Source organism: Neopelma chrysocephalum, unplaced genomic scaffold, assembly GCF_003984885.1.
Source record: "Neopelma chrysocephalum unplaced genomic scaffold, ASM398488v2 Primary Assembly neopelma1_65, whole genome shotgun sequence".
Lineage (NCBI taxonomy): Eukaryota > Metazoa > Chordata > Aves > Passeriformes > Pipridae > Neopelma > Neopelma chrysocephalum.
In genome coordinates this window covers 7,129,743-7,143,102 of record NW_020897722.1, presented here as the reverse complement: position 1 = coordinate 7,143,102, position 13,360 = coordinate 7,129,743, and the positions used below count along the sequence as shown (strand labels likewise).

Here is a 13,360-nt window from a genome sequence, read left to right as displayed (position 1 = left end):
AATTTTGAAGTTTATTTTGAAGTAATGTGAGGTTATTTTCACAGGGTACCATCACAATCCATATTATAGAGGATGGAATCAAGCTGTATAAAAACAATAGACTTCTGTTGTCCTACAGTAGCATGGAGGGCCTTAATGACATATAAATCCAGCATTTTACAATTATTTTATTATTTTTTTCAAACCACTTGACATGAAATTTGGGAGAAACGAACTGTAATGTGATAGAGATATGACTGATTAATCTTACATGTACAGCAAAAATTCTGGTACATTATTCTGTATAAGCTTTAATATTTCTCGGACTTTTGTGGACCTGTGTTGATAGGTGAGATGTGGCTCGTGTGCTGGCATGGTCCTCCTCATTGCAGCATCCAGGGTCTTAATCAGCAAAGTGGTTAAGCCAGATATGTTCCTGATTTCCATGGGAGTGAAATGTCTAAGCAGGCATTAGTCACAGCCTCCGTACCTGAGTGGGTACGTTTTCATTCAGCCGGGAAGCAGCAGAGTCTCTTGAGATCTGGTTTCCAGACAAAGGGAGTTCAGACAGAAATCGGAGCTTTGAGTCGCCTTTTGAACTCCACCCGCCCTCGGGGTTCTTTCCCCCCCCCCCCCGAAAAAGCAATGGGAGCTGCATCTCACTTGTGCGGCTTAACAGCGGCTGCAGTTGGCTTTGAGTAGTGTGACTTCAAACAGGACATCGCTGGAGGACTTGAACAAACAAACTGGACTTCACGAAGCAATCAGGTTTAACTGTTCCTGTAGTGCACACTCCTGGAAGCTTGCTAACTCCTTCTGTAACAAAACAATTCTCCTGCTAACTGAAAAAAAGCTAAAATTATCTTCAATTACATATTCTCTATTCCTTATTTTTATTCATCATTATTTTTAAACTTATGTGTTTCACTGTAAGACCTACTATCGTATGGTAAAATGTCATTTCCATATATAAACTTTCTAAAAATCTGAACTTCTACTCGAAGGTTTGGGAGTCCTAAGAGCAGCCTCTGCTGATGCATAAGGAAATTGTTTCTCTGCTTTTTCCAATGGAGGTAAGAGTTTTCATTGCACACCTAAGAAGAAATTCATATATAAGAAGTTTGCAACAACTGTTCGGTAGATGTTTTTATGGCACTTGGAAAAATATATCAGCCTTCACGGATTATAAATTTAAAGTGAAAGTAATTCAAGTAAATAAAGTGAAAGTAATTCAAGTAGATAAATGGATCAGCGTTGAAAATATCAGATGCCACAAACAATACAGTTAAAACGTCAGTGGTCTTATGGTCCAACAGTAGTTTTATGGTACTCTACAAAATTTTCTGATGATGCTTCTTAGGACGTCCCTGTCCCTTTCCCCTCTACCATAAGCGTGAACGCCGATGTGTAGCTTGAACTGATCCCGTTTTTGTGACAGCAAAGAGATGCTCCGGGCCGTATCCCAGGCGAGTGCAGCCAAGTAGGTGCAGGGGAGGCGACGATCCCTCTGCTCGGCACTGCCCGGACCACATGGAGATTCCGTGTCCAGTTTTGACCTCTGCAATACAAGAAAGACATCGACGAGCTGGAGCGGACCCAACAGAGACCACCGGGCGGTGCGTGATGCGAGAACAAGGGAGAACCGGTGTCAGCAGGAGCCAGAGAGGTTCAGGCTGGGCACGGGGAGAAGCTCCGGGCGGCACTGGCCCAGCCGGGCCGAACGTGGCCCATCCTGGCGCTCCCAGGTCCCGCCGCTCCCGGGCCGCTCCCGGGTCGCCCCCGGGCCGGGGCAGCGATCCCCGGCCCCGCCCCCGCTGGCGTCATCGCCGCTCGCAGCCAACCAGCGCTTGCAGCGCGAGCCGGGCCCGCCCCCCCCGCGCGCGCTGTCCATAAAAACGACGGACGGCGGCGGGCGCGGGAGCGGTGTGTGAGGGAGCGGGACGGGACGGACCGGACGGGGCGGCGGGACCCGCTCCTGCCACCGCCGCTCGGCCGCCGCCCCGCTCGCCAGCCGCGATGCTGCTCGTGGCCGCCGGGCTCCTGCTCGCCGTAGCGGCGGCGGGCGGGCGGGGGTCGCCGGCCGGCGAGCAGGAGAGCCCCCCCGGCAGCCGCTTCGTGTGCACGTCGCTGCCGCTGGAGGCGGCGGGCGCGGGCTGCCCGCTGCCCCCCGTGCCCATGCAGGGCGGCGCGCTGCCCCCCGAGGAGGAGCTCAAAGCCACGGTGCTGCAGCTGCGGGAGACCGTCCTGCAGCAGAAGGAGACCATCGGGAGCCAGCGGGAGGCCATCCGGGAGCTCACCGGCAAGCTCAGCCGCTGCGAGGGCGCCGACGGCAAGTCCGCGTGGAAGAACGAGGTGGACAAGGGCAAGGACACGATGGGCGACCTGCCGCGGGACCCGACGCAGGTCATCGACCAGCTGAGCCGCACCATGCAGACCCTGAAGGACCGGCTGGAGAGCCTGGAGGTAGGGCCGGGCAAACCCTCCTCACGTCTGGCGGTGGCTCTGGGAGATGGAGCCCAGGTGCCCCAGCCCCGGGAGCGAGCTGCTTGTCATGTTCTTCTGGTTATTTATCTGCTCTCTGTAGTGGTAAAGAACCTAAAGGGCTCCTCTTGAATGTGCTCTCCCACTGCGTGGGGGGAGATTATGGTTTCCCTGCTTATCACAGCTTAGTTTCTGTATTAATATGTCTAAATCTCTCTTTCTGGGGATATGACTTCATTGGGGTTTGAGGTACAAAGCTGACGCCTTGGGCAGTAAGACCTCGGCATATGGTGCTGAACAGAGCAGTGGTGATGAGGAGATTGTTTTGGGCAGATTGTGCAGATAAGATGATGTATTTAGAGCTGACATAGAATAAAAAGAACCTGATTCTGTACGCTCCTGGACAGAAAAGGGATTTGGTCCAAGCCCACTGATAAGTGATTTCCATGAGCCTTTGCACAGTGACCAAAGATATTTTGAGTGGCATTCATGGAAATGTTTTATACAGATGATTCCCACGGGATTTGTGCCGGATGTTGTTTTGCTTTTCACACCCTGAAAGCTACACTCGTGTCCTCCTGCTGCCCTCCAAATAGTCAGTGGTGATGTGCAGGTGGTAACTTCCTAAAGGCTGTTCTGTGAGGACTGGGCTGCTTTGCAAGTAGTTTTGAATGATCCGGTAGTATAACATCCTTTTGTTACTATTGCTTTCTGAAGCATTCTTTTTAGGGTTGTAGAAAAGAAACTCTGCTAGAATAACATGGTAGGTGGAATCATTGGTTTCTTCTTGTCCTTAAAGATACCGGTGTTATTTGAGAGAGTGTGAGGTGCCTTTTTTTTCAGTTTTAATAAAAATACTTTCACTGGTTAATACTTACAGTTGATCTAAAGAGCATCTGACTTCTTTGCTGTACAAACCAAACTGAGGAGACTTTCATTTGGTGAATTTGCTTTCAAAGTAGATTAATTTTTTATTTAAAAAGAAGTGATAGTTTTTCTCTTTACTTGTGTTGGCCATGTCACTTACACTAAGTAAAGCAAAAATTGACTGATGTGCCACGTGTACACATAGAAATGGAATTGCATCAGACCTGCTCCCTACATTGATTTTATTGAACTTAAATGTATGAAGGCTCCTTCATATGAAGCGCTGGAAGCCGCTAACAAAAGTGCCCTTTTGTTTCAGGACCTGTTTAGCTACAGTGCTGATAAAAGCACTGAACATGACAAGTGCTAAAAAGCAATGCCTCTTTTGTACTTGCTGGAGAGCTCCATGATCTTGCTTTCTTCCCTTTGAGTCAGGAGCATATCTGCATTTCACAGTTTCTCTTTCAGAAATGACAATTATTTTTTTTTTCTTTTCCTTTCCCCTAAAGCACCAACTCCGAGCCAACGTGTCCTATGCTGCACTGCCCAGTGACCTCCGGGAGATGCTCCAGCGGAGGCTTGGAGACCTGGAACGCCAACTCCTGAGCAAAGTGGCCGAGCTGGAGGATGAGAAGTCTTTGCTCCATAATGAGACATCGGCCCATCGGCAGAAGACAGAGTCAGCCCTGAATGCGCTGCTAGAAAGAGTGTCTGAATTAGAAAAAGGTAATCTGCCCAGAATTTAAACACTCCCCTATGCTGATTAATTTTGTTTACTCCCTCCTTCCAGTGCAGTAGACTGAATGTGGGCCTTGAGGGAAAGACATCAAGGTGCTGGACTGAATAGTGGGTGACAGTGCAAATACTTGCATTCTCTTTTTCTTTTGTCGCAGGCTTCTTGCTTGACAGGCTGTTGCATGGCTTTGGCTTCCTGTCTCTTAATTTGGCATGTGTGGGTGGTTAAGATGAAACTCTTAGTGTTTGTGGGATGGAAAGATCTATAGGGAGGCAAGTGGAAATAAGAAGTATGACATGACATGAGTGTAAATAGCTATGTAATGTCAAGCATCTAAATAGAGCTGCCTTTCTTTATTTGGACTGAAAATCGTATGGGCTCAATTTAATTAGCACAACTGCCTTTGATGTAATGAATGGCATTTTATACCGGAATCGTTTCCTGCTGCTTTTGGAAGTATTGTTGGTGGTCTTTCCTTTAGTTGCTGGTTATGACTTGGGGTAACTGCAGATACTTGAATTGTGCCCTATCCTGAGCTTGCAGCCTTTGGAGTTTGCAGTAGATTACACACGGTCCACTGGGGGACACTCTCGTAATCCTACTCATTCTCTCTGGTACTTGGGTTAATTATTACAGAGATCTCTCTGCTTGAGTAGAGTCTGTTTATTTGAATCACAAATGCCTGTGGAAGGGAGCTAAAGCACAGAACTGTCTGTATTGGCTGTGTACACGAATAGAGTGGACTGTGCAGGATTAGAGTGCCAGTAAATATCCCTGCCCCATCCTTCAATGATTTTCCAAGGTGAATAGCTCTCTGCTTAAAAGCAGCCTAATGGACATGCTTTCAAAATGGTATAAACATATCTATGTCATGAATTTAAAAATGCAGCCTAATGGAGCCATTTGTGTAATATTGGATCTATTCTTGTTTCATTTAAAAAGTGTGAAGGAGGGGAAAAGGGAAGGAGCAAGAAGAGATCTTCTACTGGCTTTGTCTTTTAGTATTTCCTGAGAGCCAAGATAAAGCATAACCTGCAACTAAGGTTATGGAGAATCAGTGGCCTGTTAATGTCTCATGTGTCAAGTATATTCCCTGTTTCTGAAAGATGTGACTCATAGCAGCAAGTCATTGGAAAGAGAAAGGGAGTGGTGGGAGAACAAGAATGTGTAATTTAGTCAGGCTAAAAATAGCCTGTTCCCACCTTTATTTTTTGTGTGGGGGGTGAGGGCTGTCTTAAGTCTCCAGGGAAGTGAATAATTTGGGACAGGACCAAGACAGTCTTTCTTTTAGTTGTGTAATTTGCTCTCTATTACTGTACAGCTTAACTGTTCTGGTTCCTTTGTCAAATCAAAGTGAGGGTAATAATGATCCAAGAATTTACTTTTATTGTGGATTAAATACAGGCAATATTTCATATGGCTTCTTTTGAAAATAGTATTTCTATTGTGCATTTATTTAAAATGCAGTATTGCTTAGCATCTCTTCCTGACAACTAACTAGAGTGTCATAAGCTCCTCATTGTCCTGAGACTAAATAAATTGAGAAAAAACCTAACCTTATGAGGTGAAACTATGAACTTTGGATTTCTTTATCTCTAGTTGTGACAGCTGTTTCAGTTACCAGTGGGGCAGAAGAGTTTGAAGCTTGTACAACTGTTATGATTCCCAAAGTCTCCTGGTCATTCCTTCACCAGTTTTCTCCATTGAGAGCAGTAGATGATGTAGGAGAAATAATCCTGCACCTAGTAGTGCCTGGACTGCAGTGTGATTCCTGGCTTTGCTGGAGACATGAACAGGTCACTATGTCTAAACCTATTTTCTCCATCTCTAAAAGGGAATAACAGAATTTCTTGCCCATCTAGTCCAAAAATAGAGATTCCTTAGGAAAAGGATTGTCTTCTCCTGCACATGTGCCCATTGCCCAGACCATGAGGACCTTGTTATCATTTCCAGTTGTGGATGTTTTCAAGTCATGAGAACAAACTGAAAAACACACACAAAAAGCTGAATATTGTTTATTCTTTTTCAACCCTTTATTGCTTTCTGAAGGTTTTTTCATAGAGCAACTAATGCTCTTAATGGAGTATGTTTCTATTTTTCTATGAGAGATTGGTGTACCAGCCTAGTGAAGGTTGCTCAACATTAGCCCTAAGACCCTGGTCTTTTTTTTGCTTAGAATTTAGAATATTTCAGGGTTTGCTCTGCAAGTCTTCAAGACAGATGCAAGCAAAAGAGAAACTCATTCTTCTCCCACCCCCTCATTCTGGGAAAAATGCAGCCAAAACACTTCAGTTGGTTCTGAGAATGGGAACTGAGAGAATGCCAATGGTATAAAAAATCCATATGAGAATTGTGGAAAGCTTTTGTGACAACAGCTCTTCATTTGGATTAGTGTGTGAAGTTTGGCAAGGGAACTGAATTTGTTTCAGGAATGTGAGTGAAGAAATGAGTGGGCCTCAGAAGAACAGGTTGTTAAAAAGTTAAGGGCGACATTATTACAGGACTAGTGGGTTTTATTTCTTAACAATTCATTCTAGAAAATTACTTATGACTACATCAGAAGTATACACAAACTGCATGATACAAAGTATGGCAACTTCAGAAAGTTTTGGTCTCGAGTTCTCAGTTTCATAAGCAGGTCTGGAATATCTCACTGGTTTTTATCACATCTTTTAGAAAAAGCTAAATATTTCTGCTTTTATATTAAATCAAATGTCTGATCTTTAAATAGTTCATAACTTGATATTGCATCTTTAATTCAGGTCACTTTGAACTGTTCAGGTCTTTTCCTGATTAATTGATGGGACAGAAATCAGTTCTACTGAATTTAGCTGCTTTCTGGACTATGTCAGCTTTTTCAAATTGGCCACTCAAAATGAGTGTCAGTCTGAGATCTTAAAATGGGGATGCTGCTCCTTGCTGCTTGTGTAGCAGTAGTAGGAAAAGAAATCCTGGTTTTGAAGTACTGTGATGCTTTAATAATGAGCATAGAGGATCCATTTTAGTAAGAGTAAATATCTTTTAAACCAGTTTGAATTGCTTGAAATAGGCAGGCCTCCAGCCATGAACTAGGTGATGAAGAAAGATTGACTGCCATATATTCTCTTACTCTAAGTGAGCAGGAGAAATAAACCAAATAATTAGCATGGTGTGGATAAAATCTAATTGTATTTTTATGTGCTGCAAAATCAACATTCAGCAATGCTACTTCAGTACATTTTTTCTGTACCTCTCTAGGGTGATTGAAGTTCCAAGGATTCTCAATATAAATTAAATCATGTCTTGACCTGAATTACAGATACACTGTTTAGCTTAATGTTAAAGGTTTTTCTTCCTCAATGTGATTCCAGGTAACAGTGCATTTAAGTCACCTGATGAATTCAAGGTCTCCCTTCCTCTCCGCACAAACTACTTGTATGGGAAGATCAAGAAGACCCTGCCAGAGCTCTATGCTTTCACTGTGTGCTTGTGGCTGAGATCAAGTGCTTCTCCTGGAATTGGCACTCCATTCTCATATGCTGTTCCTGGGCAAGCTAATGAAATTGTCCTCATAGAATGGGGGAATAATCCAATTGAATTGCTAATTAATGATAAGGTGAGAATTAACTAAATCTTCTTTACTGTCCACATAACCAGAATAAGGCCTGACTCCTTGGTTCCTCTCTACTAACTCTTTCCTTCTCTCTGAGAGAAGCCTTTGAGATGGCAATGTCTGTCTGTTGTTCATTTACTCATTGCAAGTTCATAAAACAGAGGTTAAATGGTACAAATATTTGTGTGGTGAGACAAAGCAGCATCACACCTAGGTGTGCACACACTCAGGTGTGTTTGAACTTATTAGCAGATCTTGTCTTCTTTTTTGGTTTTGTGAAGCAGAAACCATATTTGAAGCCACGTTATTGCAAGACCTGTGAGATCTAAGCCAGTTGCAGTATTTCTAATTGTAATTGTAGAATTTCTAATTGTAGAAGTTAATTTTGCAGAAGACAGAGAGGAAAAAGCACGTAATTGTGCCTGCTTTTGTTATGCCTAGTGACTGAACGTCAGTTTAAATACAATTTTTCAGACTTTTTGTACAAAAAAACAGCAACTGTCTCACTCTACTTCATACCACTGATGGTTTTTGACAAGCTTCAGAAGGAGGCTTAAAGAAAACAAGACCCATAGAAACTTGGTATTTAAGCAGATTGTAGATCCTTACTTTCTCCACACCTTCAGTTAGGTTTCCTAGTAACTCTGCTCTCTGAGGGATCAGGTGTTTACAGGTCTACAGCACAACTCAGGTGGTTTGTCATGTGGCCAGTTAAGGGCTTTTAACAATCCTATCATCCTCACAAATCAATAAGCCAATTATTTTTAATGGTTTGTGGAATAGAAGGAAACTTGAGTCTACTTGTCTTTAGCAATAACTTTTTCTCTTCAATATTATGTTGGTACCATTAATGTTCTGTGAGGCTTTTTTTCCTCACACATCACAACTGCTCCATAGCCCATTGCATTTGTGTCTTTATGTTGATGAGTAAGTTTTCAGATCAAATTCCTAAAGGACCATAATTCCCCCTTATTGTGAGCCCTATGTAACAGTTCCCACATGTTTAATGGGAGCAGGCAGATCCCTTTGTCAGAGTTATTACAAACGGTGTTGGCAGCCTCCAGAATTTAAGAGAAAATTAACATGAGCACTGGATGGAAAGTAATGACTGAGCACTGAGATTTAGACAACAAATGCCACAGATTAATGTGTAGGATGGGGGTTGGTCTCTTTTCCCAAGTAACAGGACAAGAGGAAATGGCTGCAGGTTTAGATTGAATATTCAGAGAAATTTCTTCACCAAAAGGGTTGTCAAGCATTGGCACAGGCTGCCCAGGGCAGTGGTGGAGCCACTATCCCAGGAGGTATTTAGAAGACATGTAGATATGGCACTTGGGGATGGGGTTTAGTGGTGGCCTTGGCAGTGCTGGGTTAGTGGTTGGACTTGGGGATCTTAGAGGGATTTTCCAACCTAAATCATTTTATGATTATGTGGTAGTAGCTTAAACTCTGGTCTTGTGTCATTTAATTTTAGATGAATCACAGGCTCACATTTACAATAAAAATTGTGGCTGTGTTCCTGAACACAGGAGATCTGGGACAAAGTAGAAAGATGTGGACTAACTTTTGCCCCTGAAGTTTTTGCTTCTGAGGACAGAGTAAATACTGTCTCTTTTTAAATATTGGGCTTGAACTGGTAAACTTGGTTTGCCACATGTTTACTCTGTTTTTTGTAGGTTGCCCAGCTCCCTCTCTTCATTAGTGATGGAAAATGGCATCATATCTGCATAACTTGGACAACCAGAGATGGAATGTGGGAGGCTTTTCAGGATGGAGAGAAGCTTGGCACCGGGGAGAATCTTGCTCCTTGGCATCCAATTAAACCTGGAGGTGTCTTGATCCTGGGTCAGGAACAGGTGAGTGAGTGACAGGGTGTTCCAGAGTTTAAAGAAAAACAGAATCAAAACTCCCCAAACAAACAGAATTTGTCTGTTGAACACTTGGCCCTGTTGTAGATACAGTATCAGAAAGACTGAAACCAAGGGAAGTGCCTCTGTGAGGGTGAACTCTGCAGGCTTTCAGGTATGTAACAAATTTTTAGAGAAGTGGAGACTGTCAGCCATTCAGAATTTGATGTTTACTTTAAAAATAAGCCTGAAGTCAGAGACAAATTTGAAATCAGACATTTGGTTTCTCATTAAAGGTGTAGGTAAATAACTCCTAATGCAAATGCTAATAAAGTTTGAATATTAGTACTGCCAACAGAAAGTATTATGAGGTTAAGTCCTTTTGAATATGGAAAAAACCCAAAGGATTTTGAATCTTGCTTTTCTAGTTAACACTTGGTAAACAATATTCTATGAATTGTGTGGCTCTTGGCTTCATGATTTTTCTCTACCTATATTATACATATACAAAAAAAAAATATTATAATGAATAACGAAATAGCCTTTCTTCAGGCTTCCCAGGTTTGCAGTGGGGCAAAGAAAAATTAGTTTTGTCTCTATTGATTTCAGTAGATACTTACCCATGGCATAAATGATGGAATGGTAAGTTGAGTATCCTAACCCACTCTGCACAGCAGATGCTCCAGCTCATACAAAGTGTCTGGCAGGTTTTCTCTAACTCTTCTGCCATTTGCCTGCACTGTGCCTGGTTGTGCCCTGTGCTATCAGTTTGTGTTAGTGTGATCACAAAAACATGTGATTTCTCTCTTTGAGTAGTGGATGGAGCAAGCAAACACTTCTAGCCTTGTCCAGTGGTAGTTGGAGTTACTCATTTGGTACAACCAGCCCAAGCCTGTGTATTTAGATCCAAAGATCCCATCTCACAGTCCCTGTAGACAGTTGGTCAAGGGCTGCAGTTACACTCATAGCCATAAAGTTTTTGGTGCAATATGACACATCTATACAGTTCTTGCTGAAGTTGTCCTGTGCCAAGCTTGCATAATATCTCCTAAATTAGCCTCAATTTTTAAAGCTGCCTTCCAGCTCTACTGCCCAGGAGCAGAGTTGGTTATGTGTAGCCCTTTTGGGATGTTGTGCAGTCACCACTGTTTGCCTTCAGTTGTTTTGACATAATTCACATTGGAGCTTGTAACTGTTCCATAGAATGTCTTGTTCAATGTAGCTCTTCTAGAAGCTTGAATTTGTTCATCTCTGTGACCTAACTCTGCACCTCCTCTAGCAGTGTGTCTGGGTGGGGAGGGACTTCAAACTTGAAGAAGAAAATGCCAAAATAACCTTCTTATCTAATCCTAACTCTTGTGTGCCTAAAGGACACAGTGGGAGGAAGATTTGATGCAACTCAAGCCTTCGTTGGGGAGATGAGCCAGTTCAATATATGGGACAGGGTCTTAAAAGCTGAAGACATCATGAATATCGCTAACTGCTCCATCAACATGCCTGGCAACATCATCCCCTGGGTCGATAACAATGTTGATGTGTTTGGAGGTGCTACTAAATGGCCTGTGGAGACTTGTGAAGAGCGTCTATTAGATTTATAGCTGTGATTATTTCCCATTCAAGTGCCCCCTTTAGTAGGACAATCTTCTGTGCAATCTCAAGCACTTGTTTTTCTCTCTGCCCTTCCCTGATCTTAACTCCTCGAAAGAATAAAACGTTGAGTAAACTGCCTCAGTGCAAAGAGAGCTGCTAGTTCAGGGTTGAGCCTGACTGTGAAAGGAGCACTTCTTGACTAGAGCAGCCCTGGCTTTCCTATGGCCTGATCCAAAAATATGCTTTGGCCTGCACAGCCTTTTGGTTGGGCCCAAGCTTAGTCCGTGAGTTCTGCAGGGAGGGAGAACAGCCCTGCACGTGTTCACTGTAGTACTCCTGAGAATGGGAGGTGCTGTCAGAGCACCAGGATTAACAGGCTAAATGTGAATCCTTCCTTCCAGTCTATTGTCTCCCCTTTGAATCAAAGCCATTCTTTTTTAGCCCTTTTTAAAAGAAATCACTTAATCCTTACACTGCAGTGGTTATGGTGCAACTGTGGGTAGAGCAGAACAGCCACTGTCCGAGTGCAAGGCTCTTGCTTTTTAATTTGCAGATTAAAAATCCTTATTTTATGACAAAGAGGGAATGTATTTGAGACACATTGTACCAGTTCAATGTGAAGAAAGGGCTGTTTAATCAGCACAGCTCCATTGAAGTAGAGATGCTTCAGGTGAGGTTCTGTCCCAAAGCCTGTCCTTTGCTAGCCAGGATCCCAGTGTAGATGGGTGGATGAAAGATTGTACTTGTATTTTCTGTAGGCTGAATGTACTGAATTCCTAGTGACCTGGCTTGTAAACTTTTCTCTATTGTTTCTCTTGCTTTAGTCAGTCTTTTTTTTTTAAATATACAAGCTGTGATTAAGTGAATTTCTGTTTTGTTTTGCTTTGAAAGGCCTTTTTATGAGCAAGTGCCAAAGTTCAGTTTCTGCTTGCTGAGAATTGCTATATATTTTTCCAGCATAAGTCTTCTGCACTGGTTTATATGTTATTATGATGGTCCTATGTAATATGAAAATGTGCTGCTTTTTCAATTCTTGTTGACTGTCTCTTCTGTAAGCACTGGGCTGACTACTATATTTTTTTATCATTTTCTCTCAATATTTTGCAAACAATGTTGCTGTTTCCTTGGCATTGATGTGACTACTTGGTTTGTGGCTCGCAGATAGCAAATGCACTGTACTGGGAAAGAGTTAATACTTTTGTTATTTAAAAGAAAAAGGATTTAAAGGGGGGGAGGGGGAATTTATAAAGCTAAATATCATATTTTATTTTTCATATGTTTGAATTGTAAGAATAATATGGTGACAGTCCCATTTGTAGGGTAAAGTTACATATTTCCATGAATATGTAGTATGCTGTTCTTAAAAGAAAATTCTTATAATGAACTTTTAATTAAAATGCACTGTAAAATGAGTCTCTTAATTCCTTTATAGTCACGTAAGACACCGAATATTCTCTTTCATAGCTGCTCTGAGTTCAGCTACTGTCTCCCTAGACTGGTAGGAGTACAGTCTTGTAAGAAGTTTTCTTTATTCCCTAAATTCCTTGAATCACAGTCTTCAACCAAAGAAGGGGGGACTTGGTTGTGTGGAACCTTGGCTGGGGAGAAGGTCTCTCCGTTTGGATGTGGTGGGTGCCTGAAGGTCCAGCTGAGCTCTGCCTCTTCCTGCTGCCCTCTCCTAGGCCCTGGTCTCTGCCCTGGGATCCAGCAGCTCCACTGGAGTGGGATGGGATACAGAATGCAGGTTCATATTTGTTTTTACCGTCGTGAGAAACTGGAATTGATCCCTCCTGGGTGAAAGTAGTGGTTGAAGGCAACACAAGTGTCCCAAACCAGTGAGAAAAAATCTGTTCACCACAGATGACTTGTTGCAGTGGGAGAGCAGAGGCCCTAAACCTGTGCTGGTTGTGTCCATGGGGTCTGACAGCAAACCCAGTTATCTGCCTGGTGAACTAACAAGTGGGGTGTTCTCTGTAAGAGAACAATCAGGTAGGACAGGAATGTTTATCCAGCTCTGACCTCTTTCTCTGGCCAGGGAGAGTTTTTTAGATTTTTATGAAACATTACACAACTTGGTTTCAACTGTTCCCATTCTGACTGGCTTTAAAATAGACACACACACTGCACCCCCAACCTACAACATGCTTTCCCTACCTTAAGGAAAAACAAAACCCAAAACAACCACAAAACCCACTTGATATCAAAAGACTGTGTCATAAGGGCTGTACCTCTGAGAGCCTGTGTGTGGACAGGGTCAGTCATTTTAAA

At 43.0% G+C, this 13,360-nt stretch overlaps 1 protein-coding gene across 1 annotated transcript; it reads left to right on the top strand.

Annotated features, from left to right (window-relative positions):
* Positions 1-1,902: 1,902 nt before the first annotated feature.
* On the top strand, positions 1,903-12,504 carry NPTX2 (neuronal pentraxin 2). Its single transcript, XM_027683725.1, has 5 exons — positions 1,903-2,442; positions 3,837-4,053; positions 7,414-7,658; positions 9,332-9,511; positions 10,873-12,504. Exons 1-5 carry the CDS (start codon positions 1,996-1,998, stop codon positions 11,098-11,100), a joined length of 1,317 nt encoding a protein of 438 aa, XP_027539526.1. The 5' UTR covers positions 1,903-1,995; the 3' UTR covers positions 11,101-12,504.
* Positions 12,505-13,360: the final 856 nt, after the last annotated feature.